Here is a 20,789-nt window from a genome sequence, read left to right as displayed (position 1 = left end):
TAGAGAGTGTGTTACCACTGGAGTGGTTCAACAGGGATACGTGTTAGAACCCATGCTTTTAATGTACAATTTTAGAAGAGGAGCAAATAGTGAAGTGACAAGTCTTTCAAATTGTGTTAGATTATTCAGGGTAATAAAGACCAGGGATGTGTGTGAAGAATTGCAGGAAGACCATAAGAAGCTGTGTTAAAAGTCCTGTGAAATTCAACGTAGAACAATATGCAGTGGTGGACATGGGGAAAAATGGGGGACATGGGGAAAAATCTTAACTCCAGAAAAAGAAATTGTGCATTCTGTGTTGACTGCCATCACTTTGGAGGAAGATCTTGCCGCTTGGTAGACTGTTCTGTGAAAACTCACTGCTCAATAGCTTGCAAAAACCAAAACAAATACTAGAAATTGTTAGAAAAGGAACAAACAAAACAGACAGCTTGAGTTTGTCACTGTATAAATCCGTAATGTGCCAGCACCTTAAATGTTGTGTTGAGTTCTGGTCGGCACATTTCAAAATGTATAGCATGGAAATTGAAATGGTTTAGAGGAAAAAAGCGTATCACAGGTATGGAGAAGTATCCTTCTGAGGAACAACCAAGTGGGCTTGGAGTCTTCAATCTGAAAATGTGGTCTGTGACAGGCAGCCACTGTTCATTCTCTCTTCTAAAAGAAGTATGTAAAATGAACAGCGAAAAAGATCCAGTGCTTGTGAATAGTATGGAGATTGTTACGAACTCAGTATAAATACAGTACCACCCTTTAGAAAATAAATTAAAACTGTCTAAAACAAGCCGCTGTGATTAAAAACAAAATCCCTCAATAGCATAAAAGTATTTCTGGACTAGTGTCTTCTGCATAGGACCTTAAATCATCCTTAGTATAGGAGAAGTGTAAGGTGGGCACATGTGACTGTTGGGCAGTTTTAGGAAGGACATTGTGCATAGTCCAGTGAGTGTGATTTTTATATTGAAAAAAAAATCAGGTATTGTGAAAAACACAGAGTTAAATATATGGTGATAAATCTTGGAAGAGTTAGTGCAGTTTTTCTAGACATGTATTTAATTTATTCATTAACCATTTATTAAATGCTTTGAAGAATTCAACAACTGTGTGAATTAATTCAATCTTGATTTTCAAAAGCTTTTGGCAAGGTTCATGCCAAAAGATTTTAAAGTGGCTAGCTTCTCTTGAGGTAAGAGAAAGATCTCTTGTAGATCAGTAACTGATTAGAAGACAGAAAACATCATTTAGGAATTATTTGTCAGCTTTGGGATGAAGCAAAGAGACTCCTGATCTCATAGGCATATGTTCAGTACATTTATAAAAGATAGAATAGAGAAAAAAGGGTGAACAGTGAGATGATGCATTTTGCATAAATGTGTGTAGAATAGCCAAATTAATTTAACTATTGATAATCAACGGGTTTGAGCATCTGACATACAAGGAGAGGCTGAGAGCGCTGGGACTGTTCAGCCTGGAAAGGAGAAGGCTCAGCGGGACCTTTTCCATGTGTATAAATACCTGATGGGGACAGGAAAGAAGATGGAGCCAGGGTCTGCTCAGTGGTGCCTATGACAGGACAAGAGGGAATGGACACAAACCAAAAAGCAGGAAATTCCACTTAAGTATAACGAAACTCTTTTTTACATTGAGGGTGGTCAAACAAGCTACCTAGAGATGTTGTGGGGGCTCCATCCTTGGAGATACTCAAAGCCTGACCAGACATGGTCCTGGGCAACTAGCTGTAGCAGGGGGCGGGACTGGATGGTCTCCAGAAGTGCCTTCCAGCCTCAGCCATCCTGTGATCCTGTGAATTCTTAACTAACATGAAGAACAGGGAAGAATCTCACAATATTGAATGACTGGGTTATGAAAGGATGCATAAATACTGAGTGTCAGTAAATGCAAATACTGCATGTGAGGAAAAAACCCACACCTATATATTTACAAGAATAGGATGTAAATTAATGACTATCACTCAAAAAAATAACAATTGTGATTTACTGTTGAAAGCTCTCTGCAGAACATCTTCAATATTCAATGCCAGTCAAAAAGGCAAATAAAATCTTATTACTTAGCAGTAAAGAAGATGAAAACAGGACAGAAAGCGTCCCTCTTGCATTGTAGAAATCATTGGTTCATCCTGTTGTGAATACTCAAAAGGACTCTGCTAAAAATGGAAAAAAACATAGAGGGATGGTGAGGAGGATGGGATGGGATGGCTCTGTGCTAATAAGCAAAGGTTCTTCCACTTGCCAACAGCTGACTGAGTTGTGATGTCATGCAATTACGAATGTTATAGAGAAAGTGAATGAGAAGTGGTTATTCTCTGTCTTATTGTATGCAAAGTAGAGAACATCCAACAAAATAAAAAAAACCCCACCACTGAAGCACAACCTTAATGTAATTAAGCGTGTCACTAAATCACAGAGCTGCTTGTCCCAGAACCCTTTGGCGGCCAAGCACTTGAACTAATTGAAAGTGCAGTTAGATGAAGTAGTGGAGGTAGGTTCACTGAGAGGCTAGGTGTGACTTTGATTCAGGAAATCTCTGAAACTTCTTGCTGCTGGGAGGGTGTATTGGAAAACATCACTCCTAAACTTAATGCTGTCACTTATACTTTTTCCTTAAGCACCTGCTACGGGTTATTGTTGGAAACAGGGCACTTGTCTTGATGTGTCTTTGGTTTGATAACCAGGGTCATTCTTAACTTCATGTTGGAACAGGTGGGTTGCCGAAATCTAGGGCAAGAATAATGATTTCTTTTCTTACTGCAAACTGACATCCTCCTCCTTACTCAGTTTTGCTTCTTTTCTCAAAGGAACAGTTACAATGATATTTTTGCCTTTCATGCCAAAAAGGCATGTATTTAATTGTGACTGCTGTATGATGAACTGAATGACAAAGGATATGTGGTGCCTCTAGACATAAGGAAGCTTTGTGTCACTTTCTCAATGTATTTTTATACCAGGTCACATCCTTATACCTGGGTTTATTGAATAACAAATTTGTGACTTGAAAGTTTTATGGGTGAGACCCAAGATCTATATTCCTTTTTCCTAAACAAGATTTTTTTTTTTTTAATTGAAGGCATTATCAATTTCTTTAAAAAACACTCATATTGTACTGAGTTCAGGTTTCTCATCCTCAGAGCTTTTTTGGGGCAGTCATTCCTCTCTCTTAGGCACATGCTATTTGTTGTGCAGTGCCATGCACACTCACGAAATCATAACCCTCGTAACACCAGCTGGTAGGACTTAGTTTTTCTCTTGAGGCTTCGGGTGCCCTTGCAAGCCCTGTCTTCAGGCTGGCGCTCCAATGAAATCAGTTCCCCTTCAACCATAATGAGGATTATGCTGCTCTGAGGAGGCACCTTAATTCAAACTTCCAGTTGTAATCTTTTTGATATTCTGTTGCACAAAGACACCTAACCATCACCCTCTGTAACTCCTTAATCAGATGGTATACATTTATACAGAATGTATTACCATACCACCAAGGTTCTCCTGGTAATACACATATGCTTTAGAGTTTAGGGGCACCACTTCTAAACTTGGGTTACTTGAAGTGATCGGGGGGAGTGAGGAGGGCCATGGGGCAGGCTGCAAACCCTGGGAAGTTGTTCATCATTTCAGGGATTACCTGATACATAATTACAGCTAAATAAGACAAGCGGTGAGCATTTCTCTCAGGCAGACAGGTTCCCCAGGCACTGGTGAATGAGGGGGTCGCACTTGCCAGAGGCTGGGATGTGTGGGGAGGGCTGGGAGGCGATGTGCCGGCACGGCTGCCCTGCTGCAGGGCAGCTTGCCCCTGCCTCCCCCCTGGGATTTGCTGCAGCGGGGTTATCGCAGGCTGAGGGGTGCCCTGGTGCACAGGGTGGCTGTCGGGCTCCAGACTGGAGGGGTCCGGTGTTTCTCTGGACCACCGCGTCCTGTGTGGTTTGCATCCTCTCCGTGCTCATCTCAAAAAGTTTTTATTTGTGTTTCATTTTTGTGTTATCTTGCTGAAAGTCAGGAAATTCTCCCCCTGCTAACTTTGGTAAGCGAGGGCTTTTAAAATTTGTGGGTTTGTTCACTCCAAGTAACCTTAAGCTTTATAGGCTGTAGCGTTGTTCACAGACTATTTCAAATTTCTTTGTAATGCCCTGCAGTACGTTCCCTTGAAATGTCAAGAGTGCAAATTCCTATTTTTGCAAAACACCAATTGGAAAAGATCTTGCTTTTTTATCAGGATCAATTTTCTACATAAATTATGAGCGTGAGTAGCAATTATTCTTCTGGAGAGATTTTCACATTCAAAGAAATTAAAAATATTGTATAAAGAATACATACAGATGTATCAGGACCCCTTAACTAGCGATAGTGTAAATGTTTCCCTGCGGTGCTGGGTTTCTACGGGCTGTCTTTTTGCCATCCTTATTCAGACTGAGCAATCCTCTGTGATAATTGAAATCCCTGAAATAACTTTCAGAGTTAGGACCTACTTAAGTGATTAAGATGTCAGAGCCTGACCTTTAGGGTAAGATCCAAAGCCTGTTGCTGCTGATAAGAATTTTTCTGTGTACTTCTGTGGTGGCTTTAGATCAATGTGCTTTGACTTGTGGCATTTGTGTAGATGAATGTTGAAGAGGAGAGCCAATTTTTTTACTAAAAGTTGTATTTAAATCTATTTTCCATCTTTTTTTTTTTTCAACGTGAGTTTCAGTATTTTAATAAGAATTAGAATTTTTCATACCATTAAAATGACATCTTATTTTATACAAGTGCCTCCATTCAGACTTGAATTTATTTTTGTGTTATTAGTTTTATTTTCAGAATTGATTGTAGTCAGCATTGTTATTGAATCAGTCTCACCTGAATTTGTCACTATTCTGTGGGGACTAAGTAGAAGGAAAACATCAGATAGAGCGCTGAACATCTTGCATAAACAGTTCTTGAGACAAGTATATCTATTTTGAGTTCCCAGTAGGAACTTTAAATTAGCATGAAAAGCAGGATTATTACGGTTTTGGGTACTTTGATGATCTAAGCTCTCAAGACATTGAATCCCTTTTTCTCAAAGCTTTTGTTCACGTTCCCTCACTGCATAAAAACATAGTCTGTCTTCCCTTTCTTATCCTTCCCTCCAAACCACTTGAATCCAGAGTAGGCAGATGTTACACTACAGATGCTATAGCACTTAAAATGGATAAATTCTGGCGTGGATAATTTCTGGCATGTCAGATGTATAAAAATTATGGTGAATCACTGGCAAAAAGTCCAGCCAGAGGATTCTTCTGTGTATTACAATGTTTTAAAAAGAATCACTACAAATGGGGACAAGTGGCTGGAAAGCTCCCCCGCAGAAAAGGACCTGGGGGTGTTGGTCGACAGCCAGCAGTGTGCCCAGGTGGCCAAGGCGGCCAACAGCATCCTGGCCTGTATCAGAAATAGTGTGGCCAGCAGGAGCAGGGAGGTGATCGTGCCCCTGTACTCGGCTCTGGTGAGGCCGCACCTCGAATCCTGTGTTCAGTTTTGGGCCCCTCACTACAAGAAGGACATTGAGGTGCTGGAGGGTGTCCAGAGAAGGGCGACGAAGCTGGTGAGGGGTCTGGAGCACAAGTCTTATGAGGAGCAGCTGAGGGAACTGGGGTTGTTTAGCCTGGAGAAGAGGAGGCTGAGGGGAGACCTTACCACTCTCTCCAATTACCTGAAAGGAGGTTGCAGAGAGGTGGGTGTTGGTCTCTTCTCCCAAGTGACTAGCGACAGGAGAAGAGGAAATGGCCTCAAGTTGCGCCAGGGGAGGTTCAGGCTGGATATTAGGAAAAATGTCTTTACTGAGAGAGTGGTGAAACACTGGACCAGGCTGCCCAGGGAAGTGGTGGAGTCACCCTCCCTGGACGTGTTCAAGGAACGTGTGGACGAGGCATTGTGGGACATGGTTTAGTGTGCATGGTGGTGTTGGGTTGATGGTTGGACTTGATGATCTTACAGGTCTTTTCCAACCTTAGTGATTCTGTGATTCTGTGAAATATGCCACTGAGGATCTAAACCAGCTGATAGTGGTAAGAATTTGACCGTCATATAGTAAACTGTCCTGCTCCTTAGTTTAGAGTGCTTTACTCCTGTTCAGTATGCTTGAAGGTTGTGCCCTTTAGTGACCTATCTTCATCAAGAAGGTACAATTATTTTTGATTTTTCCCAACCTAAAGCTGATTGTGTTAACTTGGTGATTAAAAAGTATTTTGTGAGTTTTGAATAATTAATGTAGCACTTACCTAAAAGGAGGTTGTTCTTTTTCATGCCTACCACTCACTTTGCCTACAGGATCCCAGAAGGATGTACTAGGGGAGAAGCAGTATACCAGTGCAATGTCCCTTTCCTCTCCCACCCATCCTCAGCAACGGGATGCTGATCTCCTTAAGCTAACTTAGAAGTATAGATTACTCTCCCAGTCTTACGGTACCTTTTTGATATATGTGTCTTTGAACTTTTTGTAAGGATTTTGGTCATTTGTTCAGTGTCTTTATTCTTTCTTACAGGATTTTATTTGAAAGAAGTATTACAAAAGCCTCTATTACAGTAGCAGTTTTCACTGAGGCTATTTCAATTTTGCAATACTCTATCCAGAATCTGGTTTTCAAACTCTCTGTTGAATCAGGCTGGAAATAGACATTTGAAGTGACTGTTTAGCAAAATAATTATTTTTTCCCAGTGGTCTAGAGTGAAAAATATGCAAAAATTAATAAAATGAGCTCATTTGGAAGGCACTGAGCTTTAATGAATAACCATTTATATAACAGCAAAATAAAGCAAATTAAAATTTGTTGTGAACACAAGTTCTTTTAAAAGAACAAATTAAGTGAACATACTGAGAGTTAAATCAAGACACTGGAGGCTTTAATAAGCCTGTTCTCTGCATGAGGAGTGCTGAATGAAAGAGGACTGAAATAAGACCTTCACAGAATTGGCACCAAAATATTTTTGTTTCAAGCCTAACTCTATCCAGCATAATAACACACTGAGTTTGAAATCTTACTTTAGTACATCACTTGAGGTGAAACAGTGAGGAAAATTGATCCCTTGCCCATAACCCCTGTGCACAGATTTTCCCAGAAATGGCAGTTTCACTGGAGGGTTTGTCTGTTGACGCTGCATCTATATCTGGAAATTAGCATCAAGCTGAATGTTTCTCTTCTGTACAACCCTGGATGGTTTTAAGGGGGAAGTAAAAAAAAAAAAACCAGCAAGAAGAAAATACTGCAAATGCCTGCTTTGTTTTGGGTTTGTTTTTTTTTTTTTCCTTCCTTCCACTATAATTCCAGAGTTAATGGAATTTATAGAGAACACATAGACTAGTATGACTCTAGGTTTTATGTGAGAATTATTTTATCTCCAGTATCTGGAATGTTAAATGTCTTTATTTTGTCTACATTTATGTAAATGTTGAGTCTTCTTGCATATCACAAAAACAAAGATGTGTTGCAAATCACTGTTTTTTACTGCAGAAGCACAGCAAAAACTCCATCCTCAGATGAATGTATTAACCTAGCTCCTCAAAGTGGTCAGGTTGTCCCAAAGATCTCAGTTCAATGCTCTGGGCCTTCAGCGAGTGCAACCAATGGATAACACATCATCTCAAAGGGGTTAGTCCTACTTTTGAAACATGTTGCCTGTGAGATCAAATTAATCTGGTTTAATAGCACTATAAAGCATGTTTTAACATCCTAAAGTAAATATGAGCACGTACCAACTAGTGTGAGGCGGAGGTTGAGCCAGACGACCTCCTGAGGTCCCTTCCAACTCGAACTTATTCTGTGACACTGTGATTCTTTTCTTGTCTTTGATAGAGCTGATTCACTGTTACCAGAAAAAAAGTGAGGAGAAAAAAAGTGGAAAACCTGAAATTTCTGCTGCATAGCTATCAAGTGAATGAGAGGATAAGACACTTGTAGAGGGGCACAAGATAAAGCCTGTATAAAAACCAAGGCAGAGCTTTATATAATCGGGAAAAGAAGGAGGCAACTTCATGATGTTCATAGTGATATCAGTATTTATATCCAATTTAGGTAATAAACAATAGGTATTTTGATGTCTCATTCTGTGGAAAATGTTTGTGGATGGATAAATGGAATATTAAACTTCATTTAAAAAGTTTAACTTGTACTACTAAGCACAATATTTTGCTTGTGTTTTTTCCTTTGATATAAATTATTGTAAAAAAAATGCCAAACAAATGCCAGACAGTTATTAACTGTCCACCTCAGGTGAATGGCACAAAAAGCATTTACTTGATGCTTAATCACATTTTATGTTAGCAACTTTTCCTCAGCATTTGGGCCAGGGTAGTGGGGCCTTTCCTCCAGCTGTGAAAGTCTTCATTTTGGAAAAAGAGCGAGGGGAGGTCCGCTCTAACCTATAGTGAAGGTTTTGTAGAATCTGGGTGTGATATAATTCACTTGCCTCACAAATTCACATCTCAGTTCTGCTGATCCAGCCAGCAAATGGTCCTGTCTTGTATGAATAAATGGCATAAACAGGCAGAACTCGTGTGAACAGCAGTGCATTTGTACAGCCCTCTTTGAAAACCTCTGCTGTCTGACAGTAACATATCACACCGTTTCACTTAAAACTTTGTACTGTTTTTACACTGTGGTTAGCCCTTCATAGTGGCATGCTTATTTTCACTGTCCTTAAGTAGATTGCATTGCTAATTTTCCATTTTCTGTATTGTGACAGCTGGAAACAGTGAGAGTGAGGGCCAAGAAGCGGTGAGGAAAATACAAGAAGAAACTTTGACTGGAAAAGGTAACATACTACCTCCTTTTCTTTAAGGAACTTTTTATTCCTGTCTTTTTGCTGGCATCTTCTTTTATATAAGTTCCCCTTGTATATTGTTAAGCTTTTTTAGTTTAGGGAAACTAATTCTTAAAGTACATCTGACACAGTGGAAAAATGAGTAGGATGGGTTTTTTAAATGCTTTCAGTTTTGTTTGACTTCTTTATTGTGTGCCATTGCAAAAGGGCTGGCTGCAAGTTACAGTCTGCCTGTGCGTGTGTATGGGCATATTGATTTAATAGCTGAGCAGAAAATCAGAACACTAGTCATTTCTACTAAGGGGAGGATGACAGCAGGTAAGAGTGGGTGTGCTCTTTTTCATTGCTGGCCTTGCCTCTCATGGTTTGTATAATCCCATTAAAAAAGTGATGATTTTTTTTTTTAAGAGGTTTCTAAGAGAACAGCGGTGCCCAATTGTGTTATCTGACACATGGCAAGAGCTTATAATCCTTCACAAATTAAAACTGTGTTCTTAAAAATAGATGGACCTTTAGTATCAAGCCAAAATTCCTATGTTTTTGCGGTTCTTCCGGTTTCATTGTTTGATCTGATGAGTAGTCGTGTTGGGGGAGGCATAAGGACAGCATAACTGTGAGAAAAGGCATATTGTGCACTATCTGCTGTGCGATTATGATTTCCAATTTATGATGGAGGTTAGTGCATCTAATTTTACCATCTCTTGGATTCACTGGGTGGAGTTCCTAGTAGTGTATGATGATTCACTGCTGCCACTTTGATGTATCATTTCTTGGCAAAATAATAGGGCAGTGCTGGTACTCCACCCTATTTAGGATCTTCATGGCTTCTGCTGAGATCTGATTCTGTTTTTGTGCCTGTAATAATACTGTTATGAGGATCAAAATACATTCATTATTGTGTTAAAAAACCCTTTCATTAAGATTTATCTTTTGACTTAAATAAATATGTACCCATCATAGCCTGAGGATACATGTATGCTAGTTAAAAGCATCATAAATTAAAGCATAGTCAGAAGGATCATGAAAGGAAAAAGGTAATTATTATATCGTTTAAATCTTTTGCTGGAAGTTTCTGTACAGAGACCAAAACCCTTTGGAATTAATTACGTCACGTGACCTGTGTGAAGCTGAATAAACCAGGTTCTGCCTTATTTTCTGACACCTGTGTGTGATCACAGGCTTTTCTAGCACCTCAGCCTTTCTTGATTTTTCTGAAGGAAGTAAGCTTTAACCTTCAGTTATAAACTCTGTCAAGATACAGCTGGCAGTTTGAGGAAGCTGAAATTGTATCTGAAGTTGACGGAAGTTGTTCCTCATTGTAGTCGTAGTGACTGAGGCTTAAGTAATTTCAGGTCCTGATAGACTTGGCCTAAAAACAAACTGGGGGGGGTATCGCCTTTTCACAATTTCTCACTGATTGAGGGATATTTGTATTTGCAAGTGCACTATCCTGTACAAAGGACTTGCGCAAATCTGACCAGCAGTCCTGTGTTATTGCTTATCAATATGCATGTTGTTTTGTAATGGGACGTGCGTGCAGATACTGTGAGCAGGACTGGGCTGTGCAAATGTATCACCTTTCAGAAGCCACAATTCAACATCTGTTTAGTCACTGCTAAAAACATTACCAGTTATCTTGACCTTCCCTCTGTCCCTTTTTTCCTCCTTTTTTTTTGTGGCCCATATTAAAAAACTGCTTACAGAAGCTGTTCCCACCTCAAATATTGGACTCCTGAGGAAGAACTACTCAAAACAGTATTGCTGGGCAGGCAGGATGATCAAGAATTGGGCCAATATAGCTGTCCTTCTTTTACCATGGACAAACTGTATGAGTGAGTGCCATCGGTTTGCTATCCAGATCTCAGATCTCTAATAACAAGGAAAATCTCCTTGCTCGTTAGCAGGTTAGACAGCAAAAGGGAGCTAGAGACCTTGTCCTTTCCTTGTTGCCTGGCTGAGCTGTACGTAGCACAAACGTCCCCAGAGACAGCTCTGGGAAAAGGCCAGGCTTGTTGAATGCATGTAATTACAGTGTTTTTAAGGCGATATCATCCTTCTACGTCTTGGCCCGCTGTCTGTCTGCGGCTCTGTCTACTATCTAAGGGTAAGCAGTTTTACTTGACATAATTTACACTTACTTCAGGGACAAGTGAGATTCAAAGCATGTACATAAATGGTTCCTGTGAAGCAGCTGATGAGCAATAACATGTTAACAGTTTCACAGGATAAAGGATAATAATAAAAAGGCTATGCACACAGGTGATGCTTTTTTTGCAGCAGCATGGCAAGACATGAAGAAAGGACTGATAAAATTTCTGGTTACAAGGAGGCAGTAAGCCTGATTTCCCATGCTGGAGGCATTCAAACCAGAGCCAATGCCAAAAGATGGTAGAGTGTTAGAGAGGAAAGCAGCTGCAGCCATTCCTCTACAAGGCAGCAATGCTAAAGGACACACAAAATCTAAGCACTGTGTCACATCACTTCTTCCTAACACCCACCCTCTACCATGGTGCTACACCAGAAACCTCCTTGGTTCCTTTCCCTGCAGATTCTAGACTGTTTAGGTGTCCTCCTTGGTTTCGGGTCTCTGTGCTGAGTTATGTGTTGCTAAGTGTAAAAAGCAAGGAAGAACGTGGGCAGCTGAGTGGAAGAGAATAAGGTACAGGTCCTTGGGGGATGATAGACCCAGTTCACTTGACCATCAGAACCACCTCCATGACGAAGCAGTCAAAGCCCTCAGATAGATATCCAGAACAGACCAGGAGAAGGATTGCATTGTCATTAAAATTATCACATGGACACTGTTTCCAAAAGACCAAGGGCAACAGATTGCTATGCTCTGAATCATAAAGCTGGGAGAAGCTTGAATGATGTGGGCATTTATCTCGCTTCCATTTGTTAAATTGGGAACTTGTGTTGTTAATAGTAGCAATTATATGGCTGGGAAAATTGTTGGTGGCTAGGGATTGCCACAGAGATACTCTAATTGTGTAAGTCTCTGTAATTTACGCATAGGGTGTGTCTGTGTTAGTGCGTTAGTTAGATCAGGAGAGCGCTTTTCAGGCAATGCTCAACTGTTGCCCGCTTGCTGAGCACAGGTTCGCATCAGGAAGGGCACCACAGGTCCTGACCTGGATTCTCTTTGTTTAGAACCAGCCTGGGAGGTGCGCTGCAGCAGTAACACAGCATTAGTGCACGGAAGCAAACTTAGAGCTTATCTGAACAAAGAGTCCCAGTGACCTGTAGAAGTGCCCATGTCAGGTCCTCAGCACAAAATGAGCTCTAGAGATTGACTTCTATTGATCCAAAGTGCTTCTTAATGTAGCCATAACCGTAGTTACCAGTCCTGAACAAACTACATTGAGTTGTGCAATTGGGAAGTTTCTGTGATAAACTCAAATCTCAATGATACTGGAAAAAATCTTTCCATGTACATAAAAGAGTATATCTCCTGACTCAGTTACACTCAGTTTACATCTCTGGAAAGGAAAGCTGGTTTTAGCCAGGTGATTACAAACATACAAATGTTGGAAACTAATATATAAACATGAATGAAAGCTTCATTCATTCCAGCATAGGTTCATGAATGCCAATGGAAGCAGCAATTAGCAAAAGTTTACTCATAAATATCACTTAGCACAGTACCAAGGAAAGGCTCTCACAACTTCAGCGTAGGAGCTGGACTTGCAACTAGACTCAAAGGAGAGAAAAATTAAAAGTTAGTGAGAAAACAGGGTGTAAAACTCATATTAAGCACAGACCTCTTCAAAAGGAGAAGCCTGTGTTTAATCTCACCCAACATTTTTGAGGCAATTCAAATAAAACCACAATTATAAAACTACGCACTAAATCCACAGCATTCATGAGACTTCCGTTTGAAGCCAGATGAGAAAGGAAGAAGACACTTTCTCCCTCCGAGTCAGAGGAATGCAGAGGTTAGCACGGTGGCAACCAAATCGTGTCATTTACAGTCTGATCCACATCAAGACAGAGTGGACCAAGCAGTAGGAGGAATGATATCACCTTAAAAACACTGCAATTTGTCTGCATTCAACAAGCCAAACCTGGCTTTTTCCCAGAGCTTTCTCTTGGGATGTTTGTGCTACATATAGCTCAGCCAGGGAATAAGGAGGTAACAAGGTCTCTTGCTCCCTTTTGCAGTATAACCTGCTAACGAGCAAGGAGATTTTCCTTGTTATTAGAGATCTGAGATTGAAGAGTTTACCCAAAAAGAGAAGGGGTAGTCTAGCCAATAGGTACCAAGCATAATTGCAGAATGACAATGGGTGTTTACTCTACTGACACTTGCTGTATGTCAGGCACCAATTTTAACAAAACAGTCCATGTGTTCCCGCTCTGTACCAGACTGTTTGTTGTTGGCTTTCCCTGCAGGCTAGAGAAAGCCAGCTGCTGAGAGTTCCCAAATTTCCAAACTTTTAGATTTGTTTTTGCTCAAGAGGCAATGGTGGTATTCCCAGCACATGGGCCAGAGTTGTGTAAGCCAGTTCAGCAAAGACTGGTGCTTTGTTAAAATGTGCAAAAATGTCACCCAGGACTTTGACATGGTATGTCAAAGATGTTGCTATGGAAGTGATCATCCAACTGGTCAAAAATAGTAGAAAATATTTGTGGTTGAGACATATTTTCTATAAGTGTGCATAAGCATGTGTCAGTTTATGCTTGCTTGTGTCAGATTTGCTTTTTATGGTGTAGTTTTGAGGTGTAAAAGCGTAACATCCTGAGCTTGTGGCAAGACCTGACGTGGCTACTTTGTCCCTTCTACCACATCCTGCCATTGGTGTATCCTTTCTCTACCACTGCTGATGCTGAAAGACCTGTAGGATTGGTTTAAAGAGTTTCCTAGCCATAACAGTGCAGTTTCCATCTACGTGGTTTCTTGTTTCATGCTGGTGTGTTATCTCCAATACTTAGCTTTGGCAGGTCAAGGACTGCCCTCAGTTAGAGTTGTACAACTGAATGCCAGGCTGATGAAGACATCTTGAAAGACAGGGTGGTGTTATGAGCGAGGAGTAAGGAAGTCTCGATCTGACAGTGCACACTTTGCGGGACCCTGTGTGGAACTGCAGAGCTCTGCACAGCTCTTCTGCTTTGTCACTTGATGACGTGTATAAGATGCTTGCCTAAACATTAAGATTTCTTTTCTTTCCATAGCCTCATCTATGGTTATATCAAGTATATTCAAGCCATATGAAAAGATTTGAATCTTGAAAAATATTGGATGTGTTAAACTTAATCTAAGTCTGTAAGGACTGGGTCCTCAACGTACTCAAGGGACCCAAGACCCCTTTCTAGAGTCCAAGAAAGTAATTCAGGGACTAATACTGTTTCTCTGTGCTCATAGCACATATGTCCCTTACCCACTAAAGTTGGTGACTTTTTGCTCCACATTAAGCAGAGAAGATTTTAAGACACAGAAAAGGATCTCCAGAGCCCTCTGATAAAATCATTTAGGTGAATGGTTTGCAAATCAATTGTCCTGCATTTCTGTTTGTTTTCCATAACACTTTGATGCAAAAATGTGTTTAAATTCATTAAGCCTGCTTGCTCGTGTCTTTTTTGTTCTCCTTTTGACTTTCAGTGTAACATGTTACAAGATTTTTCCCCTCAGTGCTTACAGACATTTAAAACAATAGAGAATCCCCTATTTTTTGTGTTTCTTAAGACACCTTAGAGATTGAGTTGTCATGTTAACAGGGTGGCAACTCAGATATTAAGAGCAATATGAATATGGTTCACAGAGCTAAAGATAAGCTGCAGATCTGGATAGTGAGATGGAGATAAAGTCTTTCAAATATAAAATGTATTCATAATGCGGGCACAAGCTCTGCCAGTTAGTTTCCTAAATTCCCATTTCCATTGGAAATGTGAAACATATTTCATTAACAGGCTCTGCCATTAGGAAACATGATTTTCTCTTATTTAAATTTTTCTAATTGAAACTTAGAGACAAAGAAGTGCACAGGTGTAGCTGCAGGCAGAATAACAAAGTCCTTTCAGATGTCTTGAAATGATTTTCTGACTGTAAGTCACCGAAGCTTTGTGTGACTAATGGGACTGGAGCTCCAAGGTTAGGATTTTGCTGATTGTGCTGCCCTGCTGAAGGCAAACCGGAGAAAGGGAATTTCAAAATGAAATTGCCTCTGCAAGGCCTGAAAAAGCTCCTATTTCACCCTTTTACAGGATTTTGATCCTCTTTTATGTACCTGTAGAGCCATGATGTCAAGCAGTGGCTGGATAGAGGTGCTCCTGGGTTAGACACCTCCCATAGTATGCCATTATTTTTCCAGCTCAAGCAGTTGTTGCAGGCAGGTTGTGTGGGCTATTTTCAGACTTTGTTCTCAAGAAAATTGCCAGCGAATACTGAAAGGCAAAGCCAAGAAAAAGGCAATTTGTTTTCTCTCTGGAATGCTTTCATATCTCCCTTCGAAGATCTACTTTATATAGTCCTAGCTTCCGTGAGTTACATGTAGGGCTTTAGAAGTTAATTTCCTTATAACAAGTAGAATATTTTCTGTGCAAATGCCATCGGCTTCTGCACTAGGGATTGAGCTGCCAGGAGCATGGAGAACTCACGGCCTGAAGTAAACATGGGAAAAGCAGAGCCTATGTTTGAGGCACTTACAGGCTGTGCATGTATCCTTCCAGGTGTGAGCTGCACGTGAACCAACAGACTGTGGTCTACCTGAGTGTGCGGGCAGTGCTGGTCAGTACGGCGAGGCTCCAGAGGGAGCACAGCCAGAGGTGTGTACCTCTGAAGGGCCAACACTAGTGTGTCCATGCTTCACTTGTATTTCGAGGGCCATTTTTCAATGGCAAAGAATCGAAGCTCTGAATAGATGTCCCAGTTCTTAAATAAGTTATGAGCCAGGCTCTTCCCAGTGGTGCCCAGTGACAGGACCAGAGGCAATGGGCACAAACTGAAATGCAAGAAATCCCATTTAAAAACAGGAAAACTATTTTTCGTTTTTAGCGTAAGGGCTATTGGATAATGGCACAGATTCCCTGGAGAGTTTGTAGAGTCTCCATCCTGGGAGATATTCAAAAGCCATCTGGACATGGTCCTGGGCAACCAGCTTCAGGTGGCCCTGCTTGAGCAGGGGCTGGGACTGGACAATCTCCAGAGCTTCCTTCTATCCTCAGCCACCCCGTAACTCTGTCAGTCTGTGAAATTTTAGCAGCAAAAACCACATGAAAACCTGTCTGCTTTGTTTGTCCAGCCCTGACTACAAATACTGTAACATACAGATTCCTGGACTGCAGGGTCTTCAAGGAATTGTATCAGTGTTCATACAGCACCCATTATAAGACTCTTGGGCACAGATAGTGGCAAGAACAGCAACAACTTGACCATAATGCAGTCTTAGGAAATGGGTATTTGAGAAGAACTTCAGAGCAGCATTAAAAAAACCCATCTGTGCAGGCAAAAAACCTGTTCTGTGGAAACGGAGGAAAGGAGAGTAGGAACACCGATGCTGAGAGCGTTAATCTGCGTGAAGAGGCCAGGAAATATTGCCCATGACTCTGGAGAAGCTTGCCCTTCTTGTTATTTTTTTCTATGCAGAGCATAGACTAATATATTTTATTTTAAGACCTAATTTTTAAAATCTAAGTTACAAATAAAATGTGTTCAAGATTGTGTGATGCATGACATCTCTGCCACATTTTCACAATCTGAATGGAAATTAGCATGTTCGTGCACTTTGAAACCCTTCTCAGCTTATTTAAAGGCTTGCAGGAAACATGTAATGCTAGAGCATTTTTTATAGTCTTTTCTGGTACTTGGTGCTAGAAAATCTGGCTTGTAAGAAGAAAAATAAATAGTCCTAAGGAGACTGATAAAATCTTGAATTAAGCAAAACTTCTAACATGAGAATCATTAGATGTCAAATAATCATATCTGGATTTGGATTTTTCCTGTTATATCAAGGGAATGTTTCTGGAGGAGGTGATGTGAACTGTTACCAGCACCTGATTAATTTCCCCAAGATAATGGTCAGCTGCGTTTTAGTCGTTGTTTAGTCTTAACATTATGTCTGCCACTGTCTTCTCTTACCAATATTGCTGTTGACTGCAGGCTGCTTGGAAGGAGTAGCTCTTCACAACTGATGTGACTTGAAGAGGCAAAATAAATCAAATCGTCTTTCCAATATTTAGTTTGACCTAGCTGAAAAATAATCCTTGCCAGTGTTTTAGCTCCCAAGCATGGAAAATGTGTGGGCCTGTGGTGGGAGAGAGATCTCCATGGCTCTGGGCAAGATTTGCTGTTGTTCTGTGTTTCCTTTCATTCTACTTCAGTCTCTTTTCTGCTCACACACTTGTGCTTTTTTTGAATAATTTACAGCTACTAAACTTCCTGGAACATGGATCTCATTTAAATGGTACAGTGTCTGTACTTCTTTCTCTTTAGGAATTTGGTGGCATATCAGGGGCGAAAAAAAGAAGATGTGTGTATTGGAAGGGAGGAAAGGAAAAAAAGGTATAAGGAAAAAAGCAGTTTCTCCTGTTCAAAACTTTGTCATGGCAGTTGGGGGCTTCTGAACTGGAGATTTGTGGAAAGTTCATTTTCCAACCTAAAATCTTGCAGGCTTTCTCCTAGCTTATATTTTACTCTTGGAAGTCAGTCCATGCAAAAATCCCATGGCCCTAGTTGAGACAATTTTTCATGAAGACAGAATATTTCTTAGAGATGTGTCTGTTTTGATGGGAATATTTATTGGCGAAAGAGAGAGAGAAATGTTTTTGCACTCGTATTTGCAAAATAAAGCAGGGAAAGTGCCCCTTCCTGTAGGAGGGATTAACTGGAAATGTGGTAGTTTGTGTTCAGGTCAAACCAGATCAAAGGCTTTTCATCCCAACTTGTTCTAGGTTTCTTATGTCCCAGACTACTGTACTATCAAAGACAAACTTTGTTTTGCAACCTAGACCTTAAAATCTTCTTGAATTAATAAACTGCTGTTGATCAATGCTTTGTGTTGGTTTGCAAATGCATGCTATAAAGGAATTTCTTTCTTTTTTTAAATAGTATTTTACAAATATTTCGTTTAAAAATTGCCACAAAATGGAAATGTGTTATGAAAAACACTTCTTTCATGTGAGTCTGAGCCTGCTTCCCATCAATCTGTTTGGGGTTTTTTTTGCGTTGAGGTGATGCAAAATTAATTGTTCAGTCTCAGGCTAAGTGAAGTCTTCAAATGGGATTTCCTTCAAGACTTTTTGTTTCTGAATGCAGAAGGCAAAGCACATCTCCAGTGCCATGAAGACCTTATGCTTTGAAACCATAGGCCATAGATAATAGAGAGACATATCAAAAAATGTGCTTATTTGGTGTGCATGTCTTACAAGGCTGACGTAGCAAGCAGTTCTCCTGGGAATCTTACTCAGGCTTTTCCTCCAGTTAAGATGATCTCAAAAGGCTGGCTGAAAACTGCTATCTTAGAAGATATATGAAATGATTTTTTAGTCTGGACTCATAATCCTGTAGTTACCTTGACAACTACTGGTGATATATAACTACATTGTATTTGCCCCTCCAGATGCCCTTTCAGCTGGTCCTACAGACAGAATAAAGATTTTTCTTTTTTGTTTTATTTGCTTGAATAGTATCTCTGGAAACATGCTATTCAGAAAGCAGCATCCTTTTCTGTGTGTCCTCCCAGCAGGATAAAATAGTATATTTGCCTCTGCTTGCAAAAGAGAACAATTTGTGGCAGTGTTCTCATATTATCTGATTAGCTGCCAAACAGTGACGTTTTGTGTAAATCTGAAATTCAAATTGGTGCGTTCGTGTTAACCAACCTGGGTATATGTAGAGATTAAGTCTGAATAAATCTTGAGTTTCAAGTAATGAAAATGATGTCACCGAGGGTATAATTCTGCCTGTCCCCTCCTCAAGTGGCATGGTTGAGCAGAGCATACGGTGTACACTGCATGGTGCCGGAGAAAGGGTATCAGAGAAGAATAACTTGCATTTGCTGTGTGGGGCAGAGCAGAGCTGCGTGGCCTTTCTCTTTATCTCAGTGCAGTCCAAAGTAGAGAATTTAGGCCCATGTTTGCATTTATTGGTGGGAATTTGGGCCCCAAGGTGCTTTAGGGACCCAGTAACTCTGCTGGCTCCCACTGGCTATTCTGGCAGCGTATGTGTACGGAGATGGGCAGGACAACGTAGCCACAGCAGCTTTGGGGAGCCGTCTGGAGCTGAGCTGAGAGGTCCTTCATCCCCTCTGAGCTCTCAGGTCTGCCTCCTGCCTCCTCATGGGCAGGCTGTCCAGGCGGCAGCCTGGGGCAGAGCCCAGGGTCTCAGCCTTGTGCCGCGGGTACACAGCCTTTAGTGGGTGTCTGCGGTAGAGATCTTACCTAGTCATTTTTCTGTTTAGATGAAGAACAAGTCAGCAGGTGATGTAAATTGCTGGCGCCAAAGTTAACTTCATGAGGGTAGTCCAGAAATACTGTTCTTAGGCTGTGTGAAAATCTAGCACCTATATCCTTAGTCTCTTAAATGTAGTTTTGCCTTCTTTTCTGAAGATAATATTTTGAAATAAAGCCATGCTTTTGTGCTTCAAAAGTGTTTGTATGGGGGTTATTTTCAGAAGCTGGATGCAAAATGGCTAATCGCTCACTTCAGCTACAAGAGTGCTACCCAGCAGCCCCAAGTTCAGGGATTTGTAAGGCAGCAGAATGAGGCCAGGACAGGGAATTTAATTAATTTCCCTCAGCCCACGGTAAGAAGCACGTGCTGTGGGGAGTTTGAGTCCAATGCAGCATGGTGGTGTGTGGGAGACAGTTGTGCAAGGAGTGGCTTGGAGCTGAAAGGAAAGAGAGCAGTTGTGGGTCTGTCCCTGCCTGCTGTCTGTCCTGTGCAACCCGGCGGGGGATGGACCTGAGCAGTGCTTGCCCTGCTGTCTGGCCTCATGGACCCTTTCCACAACCTGCCATCGCAACCGCCCAGGGAGACTTTTTAAAACACACCATCTTCTGGTAGTCACAGAGGATAAAAATTAGTGCTGTTTTTCCTTCAATTTCTTTTTAGCACCAGGTGGGATTATATGTAACTGATGATATAAGGAGAATTCAGTCTCAAAGGGATTTTATAAATTTACACTACCAGCAGTAAATTATTCTTTGACTTGAAAAACAGATTTTTTATTGACCCTTTTTATTTTTAAAACTATATGACAATTTCCTTGTTTTGGAGATTAATTTCAGATTTTGCAGATTAATTTCAGATAATAATTTTTCTATATACTTTACTCTTTGACTTAAATAAAAATCAGCATCCTACTGCAATGGATGCTATAAAAAGGAATATATATACATGTTCAAAGAGCAGCTGAATTGGACAGGTAAAATGGGAGAAAATGAGGAAAAAAAGGAAAACAGAATACAGAATGATGGGAGAAAAAAATCGTAACATAAATACCATATTCCATATTCCATTTTCTTTTTAATGGCCGTATTTTTTTGATTTAGTTTTACATTTAATCCAGAATAGACAGTTAAGACACTAACATGGAAGTTAATAAGCAATAAGCAAATAAACAAAGCTGAGAGATACTAAAGAGTGAGAGGAAAGGGATACTAAGGGGAAAAACAACACAAGGAGTAGAAAAGGATGAAGAAGCATATAAAAACAGAGAGAAAGAAGAACCTGGAAAGAGGTTACAGCCACATAAGTTTGAAGGAGCGTGAGATTATATCCAGAAAATACGATGTGCAGGGGCTGGCTGGTTTTTTACCATTTTATGCTAAGCAGACTTTGAGTAGATGAGTCCTTGAGGAAAGAACTGGAGTCACTCCATATTTCAGGATTTTGTTGTTGGGAGTTGCATTCATTGCATGGTAGAGGAACTCTCAGAGAGTCACGGCCCGCTTAACAGTCACGCAGCTTTCACAGCCATGCCTGCTTGCAAGGCACGAACTAGGCTAGCACAGTGAATGCAAGGCTGATGCTTTGCTTTCAGTCTCGTTTATATTCCCCAG

General features: G+C 40.7%; 1 protein-coding gene across 2 annotated transcripts in view; it reads left to right on the top strand.

The window, feature by feature from the left end:
* Positions 1–20,789, top strand: part of DHRSX (dehydrogenase/reductase X-linked) — a 168,609-nt gene that overhangs the window by 42,442 nt on the left and 105,378 nt on the right. For both annotated transcript variants that reach the window (XM_059823697.1, XM_059823706.1), the window contains one exon: positions 8,715–8,783. In XM_059823697.1, the coding sequence (XP_059679680.1) occupies positions 8,715–8,783 (69 nt within the window). The remainder of the gene's footprint in view (positions 1–8,714; positions 8,784–20,789) is intronic.

Source organism: Gavia stellata, chromosome 1, assembly GCF_030936135.1.
Source record: "Gavia stellata isolate bGavSte3 chromosome 1, bGavSte3.hap2, whole genome shotgun sequence".
NCBI classification, from domain to species: domain Eukaryota; kingdom Metazoa; phylum Chordata; class Aves; order Gaviiformes; family Gaviidae; genus Gavia; species Gavia stellata.
Note: the sequence above shows the minus strand (reverse complement) of the source record. Positions and strands in the feature narration are given on the sequence as shown.